General features: G+C 40.6%; 1 protein-coding gene across 4 annotated transcripts in view; it reads left to right on the top strand.

Moving 5' to 3' along the window:
• Herc2 (HECT and RLD domain containing E3 ubiquitin protein ligase 2) overlaps positions 1 to 22,486 on the top strand; it is a 175,960-nt gene that overhangs the window by 136,782 nt on the left and 16,692 nt on the right. For 3 of the 4 annotated variants that reach the window (XM_035442481.1, XM_027404741.2, XM_027404739.2), the window contains 14 exons: positions 2,893 to 3,046; positions 7,623 to 7,730; positions 9,211 to 9,342; positions 9,781 to 9,939; positions 10,026 to 10,144; positions 10,703 to 10,828; positions 11,270 to 11,425; positions 11,933 to 12,048; positions 12,135 to 12,333; positions 13,074 to 13,288; positions 18,249 to 18,426; positions 18,873 to 19,034; positions 21,120 to 21,211; positions 21,605 to 21,744. In XM_035442481.1, the coding sequence (XP_035298372.1) occupies positions 2,893 to 3,046; positions 7,623 to 7,730; positions 9,211 to 9,342; positions 9,781 to 9,939; positions 10,026 to 10,144; positions 10,703 to 10,828; positions 11,270 to 11,425; positions 11,933 to 12,048; positions 12,135 to 12,333; positions 13,074 to 13,288; positions 18,249 to 18,426; positions 18,873 to 19,034; positions 21,120 to 21,211; positions 21,605 to 21,744 (2,056 nt within the window). The remainder of the gene's footprint in view (positions 1 to 2,892; positions 3,047 to 7,622; positions 7,731 to 9,210; positions 9,343 to 9,780; positions 9,940 to 10,025; positions 10,145 to 10,702; positions 10,829 to 11,269; positions 11,426 to 11,932; positions 12,049 to 12,134; positions 12,334 to 13,073; positions 13,289 to 18,248; positions 18,427 to 18,872; positions 19,035 to 21,119; positions 21,212 to 21,604; positions 21,745 to 22,486) is intronic. The other variant, XM_027404742.2, reaches the window with a different exon arrangement.

Genomic DNA, 22,486 nt, shown 5'->3' with positions numbered 1-22,486 from the left:
GGGGCCAGCTTTCTCTGCAAGGACCACAGTTCTTCACACACCCTGAACTACTCCATGGACAGAGGTTTAGAAGCAGTTCTTTGAGACAAAGTGTATCACAGTTCTCCCAGTGGTATCTTTTATACAGTCTACAACTGGTTTGTATATTTGTTTTTAAAGATTTATTTATTTATTTATTTATTTGAGTATTTGCCTGAGTGTTCACACATTCCACGTTTGCATTCCACATTCACACATGGTGCTTGAGGAGGCTAGAAGAGGGTGTTGGATCTCCTTGAATTGGAATTATAGATGGTTGTAAGCCACCATGTAGGTGGTAGAAACCAAACCTAGGTTATCTGCAAGAGTAGTAAGTGCTCTTAAACACTGAGTCATCCCTCTAGCTCTTGTTTTTTTTTTTTTTTTTTTTTTTTTAAACAAAATCATTATTGCCAGGTGGTGGTGGTGCATGCCTTTAATCGCAGTGCTTGGGAGGCAGAGGCAGGCAAGGAATAGGCAGGTGAGTTGAAGGCCAGCCCAGTTTACAGAGTGAGTTCCAGGACAGCCAGGGCTACCCAGAGAAACCCTGTCTCAAAACCAACAACAACAACAAAAAGAAAAAACCCATTTATTTTTATTACTTTTTTTTTTAGTTTGTGTTAGTTGTGTGTGTATGGACACCTTGTAGAAATTGGTTTCTTTCTCCTTCTTCCATGTAGGGTTCTGGGGATTGAACTCAGGTCTTCTGGCTTGGCAGCAAGAATCTGAATGGTGTTGCCAGCCTTGTGTATCTTATTCTTACTAAATAAGTCTTTCTGTATGCTTTGCAATTTGCCACTGGTTTATCTTTAGATATTAGGCCAATATTATTTGACCTGCAGGAATTCTCATTTTTATGTAGACAAATCTGCCAATGTTTTTCATGCATAACTTCTGAACAATGCATATATGACATTGTTTTAAAGAAATTTTCATAACTTTTTCCTAATCATCTTTATGATTTTATTTATGTTTATACTTTTAGATTTCTGCATTTTATCCTCATATGAAGAATAAAGTAGTAAATGGTTCAGCTTTATTTTTTTAATATATGGCAAACCAGTTCCCCTAACAATATTTGTGAAATAATCCATCCCCAGTGACTTAGAAACCTTTTTAGGGTGTGTGTGTGGGGGGGCATTTCAAGACAGGGTTTTTCTGTGTAACAGTTTTGGGTGTCTTGGAACTCATTTTGTAGATCAGCTGGCTCAAACACTATTTTTATTTTATTCTAAATTCTTATTTGCATTTGGGTCTGTTCACACACTCTTGTTTTATTGAAATGATTTCTTTTTTAAAGTTTTTTATTATAAGTGTGTGTGTGTGTGTGTGTGCCATGATATGCATGTGGAGATCAGAGGACAATCTCCAGAAATTGATTGTCTCCTTTAATTATATGAACTCACATTGGTCAGGCTTGACAGCAGGCACCTTTATCTGCCGAGCCATCTCACCATCCCAGAAATAACTTCTTATGCTCTAGTGCCACAGTATTTTAATATTAAATATTTTAGTATTTGTTAACACTGAGTCCAGTGGGACTTTCTGTCACTGTGGGGAAATTCTGTATATGAGCCATCTAGAACTATAGCCACCAGATATGTGTGGCTGTGGGTACCTTAAAAACTGAAGATTTATTTTATTTAACTATAATTTAATGTGTGAGTCAGACATGGTGGAGCCTATGTGTAATTCCAGCATTCAGGGGTCAGAAGTGAGAAGCTCTCCCAGCCCCAAGAGGTTAGTTGGCTGTCCTTTCCTTGGTAGGGATGATGGTCAGCTGGGCGGAGGAAGGCTATGAAATCCAAAGGTCGCTTGTGGATTCTGCACATGGACAGTGGTGTTGACTATTTGGTGACTCAGTCAGGTCTCAGGAGAGAAAAAATAAAGATGCAATCATCTTTATTAATTTGTTTGTTTTGTAGTTTAAGGAAGGGCCTCACAAAGCCGCCCTGGAAATTGTTGTGTAGATTAGACTTGCCTCAAACTCTTAAAGATCTACCTGCCTCTGCCTCCCAAGTGCTGGAATTAAAATCATGCACAACCACACTTTACAGGTGAAATCATCTTTAAATTGTCCTTGCCGTGGTGAGATGGATGCTCTATATCTTGTCCTGATCTAATATTTGGGATTCTTAAGTTAATTTACATAATTGTGCCTGTGTGGCAATGGCATCACTTTGCCATTAATATAGCTTTATTAAGTTAAATTCTTATTTAAATATGAGGGAGAGAGAGTAGAATAATAGTCCTGGAAAACATAGAATGGGCTTTTTTATACGATAAATTTGGGGACTGACAATATTGCTCTTATTCATGTCTCCTTAATTTTTTATTTTATTTATTATTAGTATGGGAAAGGTAGCATGCCAGCTATATGTGTGGAGGTCAGAGAACAATTTGTAGAGTCATTTCTTTTCTTCCACTTTGCAAGGGCTCCTGGAATGAAGCTCAGTTTGTCAGGCTTACATGGCAAGCACTTTCATAAACTGAGCCACCTCTCTGGTCCAACCATTTTTGGGGCCTATGTTGAGATACTCCATCTGCCACAGTTGGGCCTCAGTTGTTTGCTTGTTCCTGGTTCCTGGTCCCTGGCCCAACTTGACTGGAAACATGGGACCACCTGTCTTTGCTTCCTAGGCATGATGAATGCAGGTGTGCATTGCCATACCTGTCTTTTTACATGAATTTTAGGGATCTGATCTCAAACCTGCATGCTTGCATACCTCTGAGCCATTTCCCCTGCCCCTTAACTTGTTTGTTTGTTTTAGCTGCAGGTCTTCCACTCTATAGAAAAGCAGAGAGCAGGATGAGCATGGGTAGGGGCTGTGTGACCCAGGAGTGGTGTCAACTTATTTCTTGGTTCTTTCCTAGGTGGCAGACATGTTATTGGAGCTCTGTGTCACTGAGTTAGAAGATGTGGCCACAGATTCACAGAGTGGCCGTCTTTCCTCCCAGCCTGTGGTGGTAGAGAGTAGCCATCCCTACACAGATGACACTTCCACCAGTGGCACAGTGAAGATACCAGGTATGTGGACCAGCCATGGGAAGGGCTGCAAGGTCCACTGTCTCTGTAAAAGGGCTTGTTTTGCAGCTACTTCCAGAGGAACAATCATTTTCCTTTTGTGAAAAATAAGTAATAGGAGTATTTCAGATCTTTTCCCAAAAATCTTTGTCAAAATGCAACATAGAAGCTGCACTATATTAGTTTTCTTTCTGTTGTTGTGATAAATACTGTTACCAAAAGCAGCTTGGGAGAAAAGTTTATTTGGCTTATCCCTCCAATTCCCAATCCATATTGAGGGAAGTTGGGGCAGAAACCCAGGCGGGAACTGAAGCAGAAACCATGGAGTGATGGCACTCACTAGCTCATACTTGGACAGCTATCTTTTACAGCCCAGACCTGGCAACTGTGTTATCATTTTTTTCTAGGCATTTTCATTGGACAGAGATAAACTGGATGGGTGGATGGGCACAGTAACTGACACTTGACTATCATGGTGAAGTGCATGGCTTCTACTGACAGTTCTTTTATAACTGTATGTCTACAGTGGGCTGGTCTCTCCCATCAATCATCAGTCAGACCTACCTGACCTGGCAGTTCCTCAGTTGAAATTCCCTCTGGTAACTGTAGGCTGTGCTAGGTTGATAGTTGCAGCTAATTAGAACATAAAATCAAGTAAAATTTTAACTTGACAGCTGTTAGGTGAATGCCATTTCCCCAAGACCTAGGTCTGAAGTTAGCTGACCTACTCTTTAGAAGCAACCCCCATATCCTATGAAATGAAGTCTTCCTGATGTTGAGCACCTCAGCTGTACAGTTCTGACAGCCTCTGTTCCTCAGTAGTATAATTTTTAGTGTCTTTCTCCCCTCCTCCTTCACTCCTCCTTTTCATCTGCTACATGGTTTATCTGTTGAGGCATCCGGTAGCCGACCTTGCCCTCCTTGGACCAACTCTGTTTTTGTACACGCCCAAAGTTCAGCACATTTCTTAGTCTGGTTTTTCTGATTCAAGATGCCATTATCCACTTGGCAAGTGTTTTTCTTGGTTTCTGTCAGCCTCAGTAATGCACCTGGTGTCTGCACATGTTAAGGTGTCAGTTGCTGTTGCTCAGCACCAAGATTATTGATCCATTGGGGGTTGCAAAGTAGAGCTGTTAATTAAATTGTTTCCTTCTTACTTACCAGCTGAAATACTTTAGAAAGGTACTTCCCCGTAACTTTTAGTTTGCTGTATTGGGATACTGTCTACACAAGAAAGGCAGGATACAGGCTTGATTTTTTTTTTTCCCCCTTGTGTTAACTGTGGTTTAGGAGAAAGAATCCTTTCCCTGCCACTTTTCCAATTTCCATGCAGTATTTGTGTGTTTATGTCATTAAGAACTCATCAGTTCTGGTGGTCTGTTCCTAGCTCCCATGGAGTCTGTGGTGGCAAATAAGGTTATCTTGTATGTTCTACCTTTCGCTTAGGATTGTGTGTAGTTTCAAGGTCACAACTTGTTGCTAAGAGACTTATTGCTACTGAATTGTCATTGTTTATAGACATTTTCAGTGACAAGCTTGATGTGTAGATGGACATGATGTCTGACTTTGATGTGGACTGCAGTTGTAAAATGCAAGGCTTCTACTAACCTTGTTCCATCATAGCTGCATCTCTTTGTTCATATTACATCCTGACCAAAACAGACTTGGGATATTGTTACTACCAAAATCAATCACTAGTAACAAAATTTGACAGGATTTCTTCCTTCTTTAGATCTTGCTAGCCTTGGTCTGCACATTTATCTACTGCAGTAGCTCTTAGATACACTGCATTGCCTGTTTTAGTTGTTCTGTAGCCTTTGTTTTACTGCAGTCAAATGTCCTTCCCTCAGCCCTTTGTCTGAGCATGCAGTAAATTCCTCTAGCTCCCTGGGTCAGTGTGCTTCACTATCAGTTATACTACTTGAACTTGAAAGGTTGCTTTCTGGTGTTAAGTCCTTGGATCACTTACTCATCTGTGAAAGTGTGAGCATGCTGTTTCCTCTTTAAGTCATTGTGTTTTTCAGCAGTAAAAAATTGTATTAGAGTGTATGTTCACTTTAGTCATTCTAGGCAATATTCTCACATAAAGAATGTGCCTTTTAATTCCTAATGTTCTTTCATAGTGTTTTCTTGGATCAGTTTGTGATGCTCTGTCCCTAACTTAGTTCTTTTTGGGGCATTGTGATATCTATATGTTGGGTGCCTTGGGTTTAATGCTGGTTATTTCCTTCCTTAGGTGTTTTTACCCCTGACCCCTTCTGTCTGTCTTAGGGACTCCATGTTGTGCCAAGTCTTTTCTTTTCTTCTAGTTTTAAGTCTTCATTTTGCAAAATGTTTATTATAAGTTGCTTGTGAGTTTTAGCACTTATATTTTTTGGTTTTCCTAATTTTTATCTGTTGCTCCTTGCTGTCTGTGTCTTTCTTTCTATTATTTTGAGATGATGGTGACAATTCTTGGTGGTATATGGAACCCTTCTGCCCTGCTTTCATTATCTGTTTGGGTATGACTCCAAACTTTTGGTTTTTCTAACAATAAGTTTTAATACTTTCATTTTGTTCATTTTTGGGTTTTTTTATTAATTTCTTTTTATTTTGTTAATCTTTTATGTGCAGTTCATTATCTTGGACTTTCAGAATGGGGTAGGGAAAGTATATTTTTTTGGTCTAGTTTTATTTTCATTTTAATCTGTTACATTTTCATGACATATTTTAAAAACAGGGCTTCTCATGGTAGCTCAAGCCTTTAATCTCATCACTGAGGAGGCAGACCTATGAACCCTATGAGGTCCAAGCCAGCTAGGACTACAAAGTGAGACCTTGTCTCAAGTGTCTCAAAACCACAAAAAATGGCTGGGCATAGTGCTGCACACTTTTAATCCCAGCACTTGGGAGGCAGAGACAGGTGGATTCCTGTGAGTTTGAGGTCAGCCAGGTTTACCCAGCAAGTTCAGGACATCTAGAGCTACATAGTGAGACCCTGTCTCAAAACAAAATAAAAAACCCAGAACAAACAAACACACACAAAAAAAAAATTTAAAAACTAAAACAACAGCTGGAGCTCAGTAAAGTACTTGCTGTGTCATCATGAGAACCTAAATTCAATCCCCAGCGTGTGTAAAAGAAGTGGGCACATTGGACTCTAGCCAATGGAGACAGAGGCAGATGGATCTCTGGGACTCAGTGCCTAACCAGCTTAGCCAAACTGATGGATGAGCTCTAGGCCAAGGACAGAATATCAAAGGACAAGGTAGATGGTGCCTGAAGAACAGCATCTGATTTGATCTCTGCTCATGTCTACACAGACATGTAACCACATACTGCTCAAATACATACAACAAAAATTAAACAAGAACTGTTTTCATCTAGCCATTATCTTAAGATAGAAATCCTGGGATTATCTCCTCTTTTCTGTTTCTTACTTCATACCCATCTACCAACCAAAAATAGGCTCCAAATAATTACTTAGTAACTCCACGCCACCTGGGCCATTCCAGCATAATGTGTTTTCCTCCCATTCCCAACTTCCTGTGTCCCTTCATACAACATTCAAGACTAGTCTCTTAAAACTAGTCAGAGCTTTCAGTCTTCCATGAAGAATGAACTGCACAGTATATCTCTGTGACTGTAAATGTGCTCTAAAGTGCTGCATGAGGCCAGCACTTTCTCTCCTTTGTTCCCATGCCTTTTGTAGAGTCTCCCCTAAATTTTCTCACAAAACTTTGGATACCAAATGTGTGAGATTTTACACTAAGCAATTCTCCTTGAACACCAACTGGGTGTCCAACAAGTAAGCTCAGTTCTGCCACTACTAGAACACCTGAAGGTTATTGTCACAGTGTCATAAGTCTGTCCCTACTTCAGATGTCAACCCACAGTTTACATCAGATTTGACTCTTAAGTCAGAAGTTCCCACCCAATATTGTTATAACTTATTGTCACTTCAGCAAAATACATGAGATTATCAACTTATAAAAAGTAAGTGTTTATTCTGCTTTGCACATATGGAGTTTGGAGCCCATAGTCAGTCAGCTCAAGGTCGCATGTCACAATATGTGCAGAGGGTGGAACACAAGTGATTCACCTCATAGCCAAGAAGCAAAGAGGCAGACTGGAAGGAGCCAGAATCCCGTAATCATTTTTGTGAGCATACCCCTAATGACTTAAAAGTCTCCCACAAGGCTCCTCCCATTTCTCAAAGATCACCTCTCATAGTGCCAAGTAGGGGACCCAGTCTGTAACTCACAGACTTGAGAGACATTCAAGATCACTTTTAGCACCTTCTTCAAAGCTTCATAATATACTGTAAGCTTGATCAGGTGAGAATTGCAACATGGAAGTTTGCTTGGAAGTGAGAGAACAGAACAGTTTGGCCAAGTGGTTTTCTGGCCTGTTAGTCTATGGACAGAACCTTCAGTCAGGGAGAATGGGGGAAGGTGGCCAGGCTTAGGATGTGATTTTGGTGTTGGTTCTTTGCCAGCTCCTAAATGTGGTTTTGGTCTCACTGTTCCTGCTGGCTGAACTGTGACTTGTACTTGCTCTCTGGAGATTCCACTGTGTTTTCTGCTTGCTTATACTCCAGGTGCAGAAGGACTCAGGGTGGAGTTTGACCGGCAGTGCTCTACAGAGAGGCGCCACGATCCTCTCACTGTCATGGATGGTGTCAACAGGATTGTGTCCGTGCGGTCAGGTGAAGAAGGGAGGGCAAGTAGGGACAGTCCTCCTCACTTGTGCTCCATAAATGGAGTTGTTAGCATAAGGCAGGACACTGATGCCTCATTCCATGGGAACTTTAAGGAAGGTACAGTAAGGTAATGAGTTGTAAAACAGTAGGTTTTGTTTTCCTCTTTTCAGTACTTTGAATAAGATATCTGTGTAATGTATGCTCCATACCATTGACAGAGGGATTATTGGCTGTATGGTGAGAGAGCTGTCTGACAGTTGGAGAGCCATAGATGTGTGAGAGCACTGGGGCCCGTGTAGCATTGTTAACATACCACAGAGCTTCTTAAAGGAATTCTCTTCCGTCTGATGGCAGGGAGGGTATGGCTCATGCAATGCTGTGTCTGGATGGTGGGCAGAGTATACAGTGAATGGAGGCATGATGTGTGGTCTTGTCTGCTCGACTGAGCTCCATGAGGTCAGGAAGAGGGGTCTAACAAACTCATTGTCTAAAAACTTGGAGCATTTTAGAATTATTAATGCAAGGGTATGCATCTCTTCTTAGGCCTTTTTAATGGTGTGTGTGTGTGTGTGTGCGTGCGTGTGTGCGTGCGTGCGTGCGTGCGTGCGTGCACGTGCACGAGCTGACTATTAAACCCAAGGTCTTGTGCATGCTAGCAAGCACTCTACCACTAAGCTACATACTCCTTTATAAAGGGTGAGAAATTTTTCCTGTGAAAGGCTAAGTATGTAAATGTTTGAGGGTTTATGGGCCACATGTGGCCTTTCTCACTACTCAGGCTGTATGTAGTAAGCAACATGACTGTGTTGCATGGTGTCACATAAGTCCTTGGACTAATGTGGTACAGTGATGAGGACATGGTTTTTCTGACTATTTGGCAAATGTCTGTCAAAATAGTTCTCAGTAGTAGTAGTATTAGTTGTGCTGGGTCTCTCTGCTTAGAGAAAGAAGTCCAACAGCCTGTGTCCGTGCAGTTGCCTCATGCTTCAACAGCATTAAGTTGCCCAGTGTCTCCTGCCTTTTTAAGAGGCTATCACATAGTTCGATAGACCTTTGGATCTGACCAGGTTGCTTTTGAGTGCTGCCTGTCTTGGCCATGCTGAATTATTTACAAATTCTTTCTGCCATTGCCTACCTACCTGCCATACCCAGAACCTACTTTGGTGTAGGCTGGCTCTTCTTGCAGGTTGGCACACTGCATCCAGGTTGGATGCATAATCATTTTCCTGTTTGGTAGTAACTTCCTTGGGGGCAGTGCGATTGTATGTGCCTTCAGGTTCTTCAGTACTTGGATCAGAGGCTGAATAGAAGTCTGTGGAAAGGTAGAATGTCCTTGACCCACAGTGAATGTAAGCTTGAGAGGTCTTGGGCTGGAGGAACCTGCTGACCTCTGACCTGGTGTGAACAACTTTGCTTTGCTTTTAAGGAGTTTCATTGGTTAGATGATGGCATCATCCTAACTTCAGGGTATACTTTACTCTGCTAGGTCGAGAATGGTCTGATTGGTCCAGTGAGCTGCGCATCCCTGGTGATGAGCTGAAGTGGAAGTTCATCAGTGATGGGTCTGTGAATGGATGGGGCTGGCGATTCACAGTTTATCCCATCATGCCAGCTGCAGGTAAGATGGACTGTGATCATTAACCTCTTGATGTCATTATTACCCAAACAAATGGAACTATGCATAATTCATTCCGTGACTTAAGGACTGTACTCTGCTGCCTAGGAGAAAACAGTGTCTGAGTCTCTGCCTGGGGAGGATCAGACAAAGAGCCACCTAAGCTATCCAGTTGTTGGGTGTTTAGCCCCGTCCTCACCTCGAGTAGGAAGGAGTTATCAGTGGTAGAATGCTTGCAAATCATGCACAAGCCCTGGATTCAATCTCCAATACAGGAAAAAAAACAAGCAACAAATGAACAAAAAGGTTGGCTTATGTGACTTAGACAGTGCTGTGGCCTTATCTTCCACTGTGTTCCAGTTGGAAGTTGAGTTTATAAGTTTATCCATAGGATGTGGTCCCATGATATCACATAGGGACATTTGCGGAACTTCTTCACAGGCCCTAAGGACCTCCTCTCGGATCGCTGTGTCCTCTCCTGTCCATCCATGGACCTAGTGACCTGTCTCTTGGATTTCCGACTCAATCTCACCTCCAACAGAAGCATTGTCCCTCGCCTTGCTGCATCTCTGGCTGCATGTGCTCAGCTGAGTGCACTAGGTGAGTGGTGACTCTATGGTCATATCTGTTTACCTGGGTAGAAGAAAGTAGTTGAGCTTCTAACCTTTTCCTGTTTATTATTTCAGCTGCTAGCCACAGGATGTGGGCTCTTCAGAGACTGAGAAGACTGCTCACCACAGAATTTGGGCAGTCAATTAACATAAACAGGCTGCTGGGAGAAAATGATGGGGAAACAAGAGCTTTGGTATGAAGCATTATGGTTTCTAGATCTTTGACCCTTTAAAAATAAAAGTGCTGCTTTAATCACTAAAACCTCTAAACCAGCAAGAAGAATTGAGAAGTCTATCCAAGTATCAGGCAACTTTTGTTATACTCAGGCTTCTTCTCATGCTGCTGAATATGCAAAATTCAAGCTGGGCTAATTTTTATTTCAAAGTCTGTGTGTATTAACCCCTGTGAGTATAGATCTGTGTTAGACTTTACAAGTTTGACTGCCCACGTCCCTTTTATCATACTGTATGAGGTGGTTTCATTCTGATTGTTTTTAACCATAGGAGAAGATGGGCAGGATTTATATGCCAGAGAGGGGAAATTTCCCTGGGAGTGGATTTCTAAAACCAAGACAAAACATTCTGAATGTTAACAATTCCTTTTCATTGTAGACATACACTTTTTCTAATTGAGAATTTAAATACACATTTTTTAGGGGATATAAAACCCTTTAGTTATAAGAACAAAACAAACCCAGGGCTCCCTTACATTCTGGATTTCTATAATAGACTATTGTTTTGTTGCTTTTAAGAGCTTTACAGGCAGTGCTCTTGCTGCTTTGGTGAAAGGCCTTCCAGAAGCTTTGCAAAGGCAGTTTGAATATGAAGATCCTATTGTGAGAGGTGGCAAACAGCTGCTCCATAGCCCATTCTTTAAGGTAATGTTTGATGTATTTTTAAAGTGGTAGTATATTGCACTTTGGCTGGAAGAGCCACTGGGAGCTGTTAGGGTAGTATGCTGTGTCATAGAACTCTTTAGGAGCGGTCTTTACTATTACTGAAGGGCTGTATGAAATATATCCCAAGAAGTGGTTATATGATCAAAGCCTTTATTTCATGAGCCATTGTCTAATATAGCATGAGTTACTATATTATATTATATTATATTATATTATATTATTATAGTCATATAGTTATTGTATGCTGTGAGTTTTTAGCAGTTGTTGGTCTGGGGCCCTGTGTCTCCAGAAGCTGTTGTGTTCCTAGAAACTCACTCTAGGAAATGTCCACAAACCTCAGTATGGCAGCCAGTGGCCTTTGCTCAAGTATTAGCTGTGTTTCTGAGTATCCCCCTGTTTCCAAATTTTTGTTGGCTACAGGTACTAGTAGCTCTTGCCTGTGACCTGGAATTAGACACACTCCCTTGCTGTGCTGAAACCCATAAGTGGGCTTGGTTCCGAAGATACTGCATGGCCTCCCGTGTTGCTGTGGCCCTGGACAAACGAACCCCATTGCCTCGTCTGTTTCTTGATGAGGTAAAAACATAATGTTATTTTATTTTTGGAATTGCTTTTGAGATGTGAATATAATGAAAAAGATGCTGATATAATAAGACACAGTTTGTTTTATTAAGAAATACCATAAGGGAACCCATAGATAAAAATGGTGAGTTTCAATTAACATTAATTTTTAGCAAAGTAACTAAGATATAATAATATGGTATGGACTTTTTTTTGCCATCTCAGAGTTGATGTGATAATATTGATTTTTCATGCTAAGTATAAAATCATGATGTTGATGTTTGTATATTGTCATACACCCATTTAAAGATTCCTCCTGTTTTCTTACCTTAATTGTTTTTTGTTCTTTTGCAAAGAAGAAAAGGTAAGTCAAGGTCTCACACTATATTCTAGACTGGACTGGAATTTACTCGATATCCCAGGCTGTCCTTAAACTCCTGCCTGTGTTTCACAAGTTGCAAGTGTGAATCACCGCCTCCAACTTACTTGTTTGATTCATGATCTCATAATAATGTTCTGTAGGTCGCTAAGAAAATTCGTGAGTTAATGGCAGACAGCGAAAATATGGATGTTCTCCATGAAAGCCACAGCATCTTTAAAAGAGAGCAGGATGAACAGCTTGTGCAGTGGATGAACAGGTATTATTTCAGAACCCAGAGACAGTGTAAATGTTTGTATATAAAGTGCTTTCTCACATCACATGGTCTTTTAATGTTTCTTGTAGGAGACCGGATGACTGGACTCTGTCTGCTGGCGGTAGTGGAACCATTTATGGGTGGGGGCATAATCACAGGGGGCAGCTTGGAGGAATTGAAGGTGCAAAAGTGAAAGTTCCTACTCCTTGTGAAGCACTTGCAACTCTCAGACCAGTGCAGTTAATTGGAGGAGAGCAGACACTTTTTGCTGTGACAGCCGATGGGAAGGTAAGGGTGCAGTTTTTTGTGTCATGCTCTCATTAAGATTGAGAAAATTATGAGTAGATACTTGGTTTGATTCTTGTATGTGTAAGGACTTGTATTTAAATACTTTCTGAAGAATGCTTATGATATCACCAAAAGCAGGTAGCAGTCTTACATATTTCTGTATAGTCTTTAGATGTATTTTAACTACTTTATACATATTTTTATTTTGAAGTACACTAATCCATTAGCTGCATTATTTTAAAAGTCATACATACTTGATGTCTGCCACTGTTTTCTTCTCTCTGTAATGTAGCTCATGAGTCTCTGTAGATAGCCATGATCTGTAAGTGAATCTTTGTTCCTATTCAGTTTGCCTGCTTACAGTTTTTCCTTTTGGATGAGAGGAAGGGAGCTCTATCCTTACAGTTGGAGATTGGGGTACAACATTGGATGGGGAAAGAAGGCACAGTCCTGAAGTTATACCTTTGTGGACATATCACCAGGAACCTATAGGATTTTCTTCCAAGAGGCCTCATTTCAAAATCCCCACCATCTCTTAGTAATACTACCCTAGGGACCAAGGCTTTTACACATAGACATTTGGAGAATACTTCTCCAAATCATAACAGTATATAAAATCTGAAAGTTTTCTGTGATTTTTTAACTGTAAGTTAAATTTTTCTTTGGTATAAAAATGCACAGAATGCTAATTCTTTTGAATAATGATTAAATGCAGGAATATTTGTGTTTTCTCATCTTAGCTCTATGCTACTGGCTATGGTGCTGGTGGAAGACTGGGGATCGGAGGGACAGAGTCAGTGTCTACTCCAACATTACTGGAGTCCATTCAGCATGTGTTCATTAAGAAAGTTGCTGTGAACTCAGGAGGAAAACATTGCCTTGCTCTCTCTTCAGAAGGAGAAGTTTACTCATGGGGTGAGGCAGAAGATGGGAAGTTAGGGCATGGCAACAGAAGGTATTATGTGAAAATATGTTTTCTTTGTTTTATTGCTGGTACAGTGTGTTGATGTTAGCCTTTTACAACACTTGCAATAACCTGCTCAAGTTACACGATGTTAATGGCTTATTTGTCAGAAATAGGTCACTGTGCATGGATTTACCATATTCCCTCCCTATACTGGGAGGGAAGCATTAAGTCTTGAGGTTTTTAATCACAAATTTTACAAATGCTAAGCATCTTTTTGTCTTTTACCTTGCTATTGTCCACTGAATCAAATTGGGCATTTTATATGTTGTTGTTACATGAGCCCAAAATTATAATTATAGAAGAGACAACACAAGTGATGGGGAAAGAAACATACTCAAACCAAGGAACCAGACTCAGTTGTTTTTGAAAAATTGATTCTGTCTACCACCCAAAATCGAAGTGGAGATGTAGCTTAGAAATAACTAAAAAACACCAGACAAAATATACAGCAGACACTGAGTATCAGATAGCAATAGAAAATTCCCTGAGAAATAGGAAAACAATCAAGACTAGTTCAAAAAGTTACCCCAGTAGATTATCTGTAGACAGTTTCCATGCTACAGTAGGAAGGATAGACCCTGGCAGATGGTGACAGAATCCATTTAGAGATGACAAAACTAGAGATCTAAGGAGGCCAAAAGGGGTAGAATATGCAGAGAGTACAACAGAGTAGGTGAGAGCTGTTCAAAGAAACCCCAGAAATCTGTAGAACCCAGTAAGACAATCAGATATGAAGCCTAAGAACAAACCACTGCAAGTGGTTGAAAGAAACATTCCTTGGTGATCACAGAGAGGAGGTAGAGTTCCCAGAAACCTTATAATTCATATGCAGTTAAAGAACAAAAAGTAATAACTAAGGACTGGAGAGATGGCTTAAATGTACTTTTGACCTGGGTTTGGTTCCCAGTACCCTTGCTGGGGGCTCGTGACACTGTGTCCAATTACAGAGGATGTTATGACCTCGGTGGATACTGCATGAGTATGCTATAGTTACCTGCAGGTAAAACACTCATATATACCAATAAATATGTAAGTGTACATTAGCAGGGGAAAACATGAATCATGTACTATTGACTGTGGTTCCTCCACCAAAACTTAAAAACTGAAACCATTTTTATAAATAATAGAGATCAAAGCTCAGTTAGTTTTATGAATATAAATAAACCCTTATCGAGGTAAACTTTACAATGTCCTGTATCCATTCAAAAATTGTAGGTATGCAGAAGTACAAAACTGTATATCCACATGAGAACCAAAACTAATCAATCAAAACTGATTCAGAAATGCCACAGTGATAGAGTTGTGAATAAGCACGTAAAAGATTGAGCCTGTAAGTAGAGCATAAAAATCATTTAAATGCCCATATGGGATTAATGTCCAAATAGATTGTTATAGAAAAAAAAGACCAGTGAACTGGAACACCCAACAGTGGAAACTATCCAGAGTTAAAACAAAGGGGGAAAAGGAATGTGTAAACGACAGAACACTAGTGAGCTATGAGACAATGCCAGTGGCTTAATGTAGCTATAAAGAGCACTTAAAAGAGAGGGGATGGAAGATTTTTAAGAAATAACTGAAATTCAAAATTGGCTTCTAGCTATGAACTCACAGGTGTAATAATCTTAAAGTATCCCTGCAAAATAAACATGAGGGGAAAAAAAGACTGCACCAAAATAAATTGACAGTAGAGTCATAAAGTGCAGTTGGGATGGGTTTGATTAAGCTGTGATGGGTTAAAGGATTATTTAAAGGGGTAAGAAGCAATAATAAAGTAATAAAATAGGTGTGGGATCATAAAACATAGACAAGTGGAAAAGGTGAGATCTTAAAGATCTGATGTTTCAATCAGATGGAGTGATCTGAATACTCAGAAGCCAGGTCGGGGCCTGGGGAGGTGACTTAGTCTGTTGTATCAAACCCAAGTTTGACCTCCAGAACCCATGTTAAAAAAAACAGAACAAAGGGAGTATTGTGGTATATATATGTAACTCCAGTGCTGAGGATGAGGAGGCAGAGACAGACATATCCCTAAAGCTCAGTGGCTAGTCAGCTCAGCAAACTTTACAACTGTCAAGTCAGTGAGAGATGCTGTCTCAAAGAAAGTAAAAAAGGTGGATGCCCTCTGAAGAATGAACCCAAGATTGTCCTTTGGTCTGCATGCCCACACATGTTCATGTGCATTGTACACACTAACAGTAAACTAAAGTCAAAATGATGGGGAAATGTAAAGCATGCTAACACTAACCAAAAGCAAACAAACCCACAATATTTACATTAATATCATGCAAAATACATTTTCATAGCAAAGAATGTTGACAAGGACTGAACTTAAAGTGTTTCTTCATTATAAAGTAGTTAGTTCATTCCTCCCCTCCCAAAAAAAAAAAAAAGTCAGTAAATTTTAATCTTAGACACCTAATAGACACTGCAAATTGATGAAAATAAATATGTTAAAACTGTGGGGCTGGAGCAGTGACTCACAATGGATTTGATCCCCAGCACTTAGTGACTCACAACCATCTGTAACTCCAGTTCTGGGGGATCTAGCACCCACTTCTGTCCTCTGAGGGCATTGCACTCACGCTGTGCACAGGCATACTTGGAGACAAAACCATACAGAGAAAAAATAATAGTTGAAAGATTTGCTAGAATTGCAAGGATAAATTACACAAACCCTCATGATCATGGTTGTAAATGCCCTTCCTTTCATAATTGGTAAAAATGAGAAGATTAAAAATATGAAATGGATAAAAAATTGGGTAACTGTCAACCAACTTGACCTAATTAACATTTTTAGAAAACTGTAACAAACAAAATTTTAATCTTTTCGTATGTTCCTGGAACACCAACTGGTATTGACTATACATTGAATCACAAAATAGCAGATTTTGTATGGCAAAAAGGATTTACGTTTATGCAAAGTTTATTCTCTTGTTTACAAGGAAATTAAATTGGAAATCAACACAGATCTTTAGAAATTATTCCCCTCATGTTTGGAAAGCAAATAAAACATTTGTGTATGCAATCTTAGCCGAGAAGAAGAAAAGTGATTAAAACATCAAAAAAACCAATGGATCAAAGAATGAGTGAAAAACAAAAATAATTTTAGACAAAATGAAAGTGAATTTGACCTCCCCAGTATTTAGAAGGAAACTTACAATATGAAATGCTTCTTAAGACAATAACAAACTGGTACAAAACCATGATGTGTACTGCACTATACTATAGGAAGGACAAAAGTGAGCAGATAAGAGGGTCAGAATCCTTAACCTGGAAGCTAGAAGATAGTAGGCAAATTGGTCCTTGGAGGAAAATACAGCTAGGAAAACTGCTATCAAGACTGATGCTAAGAAGAGATTTCAGGCCAGAGGAATTTAAGAGATGAATGAGTCGTGTTTCCTGCCAGGGTTTCTCTGTGTAACATCCCTGGCTGTTCTGGAACACAGTCAGTAGACCAGGCTGTCCTGAGATCCGCCTGCTTCTGCCTCCCAAGTGCTTGGACTAAAGGTGTGCGCCACCACCGCCTGACTGTTGCTGAAGGGGGTTTCATATCTAGTTTGCAGATATTGAAAGATCGATCATAAAGGCTGGAGATGTAGCTTAGTGGTTAAAGCATTTGCCCACCATTGTAATTTATCCCAGGGCCTGAGCTTATCTCTGAGACCACCAAAATAAAATAGATCTTTAAAATTAAAACAAACAAATCAACCCACAGCAAAAATCAAACATAAAACCTTAGAAGCTGCAACCAAGTATGATTATGCTTTTCTGTAGTCAGGGTACTTGGGTAGAGAGGTAGGATAGGTCACAGATTAAGTCCAGGCCTGTCTGTGGTCTACATAGTGAATCTAGGCCATTGAGGACTGTCTCATACAAAGCAGAAACTGCAGTTTATATTGTTGGTTGTGAGCCTAACCTTAATGGGCTGAGCCATCTCTCCAGCCCAAAAACCACAGTTTATTGAGCAGCTTTATGGCAACAAACTTGACTTTAAAGATTGGACAAACTTAAAACAAACAAAAAACCCAACAACCATAGACTCAAATATTAATTTCCTGAAAATACATCTCCCAAACCAAATGACTGGTGGTTTCTGATTTAGAACATTAAAGAGAAAGGAAAATTCTCCCTGATTTTTCTTTTTGGAGACAAGATTTTGCTATTTATGATAACCCAGGCTGGACTGAAACTTGTGATCTTTCTTCCTAGCATTATAGATGTCCATCTCTAAACTTGTTTTATTGTTGTTGTTGTTGTTGTTTCTTTGTTTGGGGGCCTTTAGGATGCTGGGGAAATTCTCAGCCACCAAGCTACAGTCTTATACATTAACTTACTTTTTAAAAAAGTTAGCTTTACCTTTATTAGAACCAGATTCAGAAATTATTAGGAAAATACAAATCATATCTTATATCTACATACATAGTAAGAATTCTTAGTATCTTAAGAAATCAAATCCAACAGTATACAAAACAATAATACTATGGCAATTATGCCAAAATTCTTTGATTGGGTCAGTACAAGAAAGTGAGTCAATATAAAAAGAACACAGTAGTCATATAGCATGTTGAGCAGACTAAGTAAGGTCCTGGTAACTCCCCCCAGCCCGCACCTACCACCTATCTACACACAAGCAAGCATTCTCTGGCTCATAGGCCTTTCAAAAACATGTCACAGGCCTGGTTTAAACCTATGAAAGCCCTACTTTCTGGCATTCAGCTACTCTGTGTAATGGAAGATAGAAAATCATGAAATTTTGATTTTTAGCTCTAAATGGTTTTTCTTTATTGATGTAATAATCACTTGACTGAGAAGGAATATTTAGAGGCATACATTGAATTAATAAGTAACCAGAAATGTTGAAATTTTTTGTTTAAATTTAAACAAGTGTTTAAATTTTTAAAATATATAAGAATAAAAATATATTTCAGTCATATCTATTTTCTTGCAGTCCGTGTGACCGCCCTCGTGTCATTGAGTCCCTGAGAGGAATTGAAGTGGTTGATGTTGCTGCTGGTGGAGCCCATAGTGCTTGTGTCACAGCAGCTGGGGACCTCTACACATGGGGCAAAGGCCGATATGGCCGCCTGGGGCACAGTGACAGTGAAGACCAATTAAAGCCAAAACTGGTGAGAAGGTACTGGGTTTAAAGGCCCAGGTCCAGGCTCAAGTGTGTGCTCATGCTATAGTGTTGAAGTGGGTTGGGGGCAGTTTGTCTTTGGTGCTGTGTTCTTTTTATTTTAGGGTCAGTGGTTATAGCCTCACTGTTTATGTTTTCTTGTTTACGGAAATAAACTGTCTTGGTACATATATACTCCTTCTAAAGGAGTGAAGGAGCAGTCTTCATGGTGCTGCATGGTTGGCTCACGGGGACCCTGATGCCTACCTACTTCCTACAGTTCAGATTTACATTGTTCAAATACAGGAATACATTTCTGTCTTAAAGAATTATTAAAAGTTTTCTTTGTGAAGTCTGAAACATTCATAAAGTGGGAACACTATTATAAAGCCTTTTTTCCCCAGTGATCTTCATTGTGTACTGTCAGCTGAACCCTGCATCCTTTTTTTCCTGAAGGTGGAAGCGCTACAGGGCCACCGTGTCATAGATATTGCTTGTGGCAGCGGTGATGCCCAGACACTGTGCCTCACTGATGATGATACTGTCTGGTCCTGGGGAGATGGAGACTATGGCAAGCTTGGCAGAGGAGGCAGTGATGGTTGCAAAGTGCCAATGAAGGTATTTCCTGTCTGTGCAAACTAGATCTCCAATTGCTTTCTCTTCCGTGTGCTTCTCAGGAGTATTCTGTTCATTTTAGGAAGTACAGTGGAATAAAAAGTGAGTGAAGGGCCCAGGACATTTGGATACCTTAAGTGGTATTTGTGTCAACTTGGGAAAGACATGTAATATAGCAGGGTTCCAAAGAGCTTGCGGTTTTATTTAGTTTGTAGATCAGTTTGAAGAATAGAGCTAACACTGCTTACACTCTCAGTTTACAGTGGTAAATAGGGGGCCATGTCATCTAATGTAGGATATAGAATAGAGCTTGCTTCTAGTGGACCTGATGGATCTCAAGAAGCAAAAAGAAGAGGCCTTGTGCCGCCAACTCCATAGCCCTAAGTTAGGGGTCCATTGTGTCTTTGTTGTTTAGGAAGTAAATGAGTAGGCAACTTCTTAAGGCTGTCAGACTGATATGATGTCTTTGTTGGGTGGGTGTAGAGATTGAGTGGTACAGTGTGTTTAGATGATATGGACCAGTGCATTCAATCTTTTGCTCTGTGCCCTGCAGTATGTGAGTATGGTGATGCTGTACAGTTGGGGTAGTATGAAAGAAGCCTGCAACATACTTGTGTGTGTTCAGTGACCTTCCTGCTGAGCACAGATGTGGAACAGAGAGGCTTGGGGACACAGACATCCTGGGGCAGGATCTGACCAGGTGGTTCTAAACCAGGGGCCCTCATTTGAGGGAGGTCCTGGGTCCAAACACGTAGCTTTTGTTTTTGAGTTGTGCTTCCCGTATAAATGTTACTGATTTCAGAATCACTTTTTCAGTCTAAGTCAGTTTAAATTTTTAAAATTGAAAATTCACAATGAGGTATATCAGTTTATGCTGTAACCACAGTACTCCAGTTGTAAATTAGAGCCTTAATTTGGTTATATAATGAGACTGTCTGGAAAAAGAAAATAAATGCTCTCCCTCACTCATACTGAGATGCTAAATATGTATCTTAAGATGGCCTCCATTTTAATCATCTGTGGCCCTTTTCAATACAGATGTATACTGCAACCTCATTATAAGTTGCTCAGGAGTTCTACTTTTATGAAAGAAAAGTTTGCTTTTAACTTCACTAACTAAGGAAGGCTTTCTGCATTTGAGCATAGGATGGTAGACATGGGAAAATCTGGAGGAGCATATTACTGATGGCACTGTGATCACTGTGATAGAGCAGGAGATCCAGAGAGACTAATGAAGAGAATGAAATTTTAGTTAATTTTAAAATAAAATGTGGGAAATTAAGTAGGAAGACATGCACCAAGATCACAAGGAGCAAAGTTTGTGGGATAAGGAGAAGTGATGACCAGATAAGAGTCCTGATAGGATTTCAGGACACAGGATGTAGATGGTAGACACTGGGTGTACATGGAGTCAAACTTATCACAGGATTGCTAACTAGGGGCATGTTAGTTATGCTGACCTGGACAGATGGATCCCGGTATTACTGGCCATCTCTCCCCTGCTATCTGTGGTTGCTTCCTTGTGGGTCTTAGAGTCCGACAGTGCTGGCAGCAGATGAGCACAAGCACAGGACTTACTGGAGACTGGTACCTTCATGTCAGTCTGGGAGAGAGAAGACTTCAGACTTCACCTGGTGATAATGTCCTGGGCCTTACTGTGCCATGTCACATGTTACTGCTTCCTTCCTGAAATTACTTTGGTTGTGATAGATGTTAATTTTAATATATTAAATATTCTATGTGACCAATAGGTGGTGGTGGCACATGCTTTTAATTTCAACACTTGGGAGGCAGATCTCTGTGAGTTCAAGGCCAGCCTGGTCTACAGAGTTCCAGGACAGCCAGGGCTACACACAGAGAAACCCTGTCTCAAAAAACCAAATCATTCTCCCTCCCTCCCTCCCTCCCTCCCTCCCTCCCTCCCTCCCTCCCCCTCCCTCCCTCCTCCCTCCCTCCCTCCCTCCCTATCAATCTATTATGAGTACAGATTTTCAGAGTTCTTACTAGATTTAGTTAGTTTCACTGTGATTGCAGTGGTCAGCAATGATCTTGATAGAGCCTGTCTGATTGAATCTTTTCCCTTCCTAGATTGATTCTCTCACTGGCCTTGGAGTAGTTAAAGTGGAATGTGGATCTCAGTTTTCTGTGGCTCTTACCAAATCTGGAGCTGTTTATACATGGTATGTCAGATTCTGTTTGTGCAATTTCACTAAAACCGTAGTTTAAAAAATTTAATTTTGTTTAGGTATTTTGCCTGCATATATGTCTGTGTACTGCATGTGTGCCTGATGCCCACAGAGGCCAGAAGTGGGTGTGATATTTTTTTGGAACTGGAGTTAGAGATAACAGTGAGCTACCATGTTGGTGCTCAAATGGAACCTGGGTCTTCTGGAAGAACAGCAAGTTCTCTTGATAGCTGAACCATCTCTCTAGCCCCTAAAACCATTGAAACTATTTTAAACTACCTTCTTGTTGACTTCTGTGCCAGGCTGTGAGTTGGATGCTAGAGTGTAGAGCTGACACCAGTGTAGATGACCATAGCCCAGTAAGTTTCATACTTTCCTTTTCTGCAGGGGCAAAGGTGATTATCACCGGCTGGGCCATGGATCTGATGACCATGTTCGGAGGCCTCGGCAGGTCCAGGGACTGCAGGGAAAGAAAGTCATTGCCATTGCCACTGGCTCCCTGCACTGTGTATGCTGCACAGAAGATGGTAGGTGCACATCAGACATCACAGGCCTGTAACTCTAAGGTTCTCTAAAGCAGCAGTTCTCAACCTGTGGCTGGGGACTTCTTTGGGGGGTCGAACAACACTTTCACAGGAGCTGCATATCAGATATTTACAATTCACAACAGCAGCAGAATTACAGTTATGAAGTAGCAATGAAATAATTTTATGCTTGGGGGTCACTATAACGTGCAGAACTATATTAAAGTGCTGCAGTGTTAGAAAGGTTGAGAACCACTAGTCTACAGTAAGTTCAGCCAGGATCAAGAGGGTATCCTTGACAGGGAGCCTGATTGCCTCCAAGATGATGACAAATGTGAAGATGCCCCCTGCAGGGAAGGCTAGGGATATCCCAAAGAACTGCACAATGTCTGCAGCTGCCACTATTCATGTTGATTGTGGAGCTGATGGACAGGATGAAGCAGCTTAGTATGTTCGGTCACACCATTCTCCACATGCTTCATCATCAGGGGTAGTGTGACTGAGCTACAGGAGGTCCCGAAGACTGTGGCCAGTCTTGTCATAATGCCCCACATAGGAATTGTTAGGGGTTTTTGCCAGTGAAGATAAAGTAGATGAGGGGCATAGCCAGGAGCCTGCAGATGGTGTGGCCCAGCAGGCAGTTTAGAATGTATTTGCCAAAGCCGATGTAGACTTGGTAAATATATTTCATCTCCACAATCTTGCTAGCCACCAAGAACAAAGTGTCCATGGGGTTCTACCACAT

This window comes from Cricetulus griseus, chromosome 3, assembly GCF_003668045.3.
Source record: "Cricetulus griseus strain 17A/GY chromosome 3, alternate assembly CriGri-PICRH-1.0, whole genome shotgun sequence".
Lineage (NCBI taxonomy): Eukaryota > Metazoa > Chordata > Mammalia > Rodentia > Cricetidae > Cricetulus > Cricetulus griseus.
Note: the sequence above shows the minus strand (reverse complement) of the source record. Positions and strands in the feature narration are given on the sequence as shown.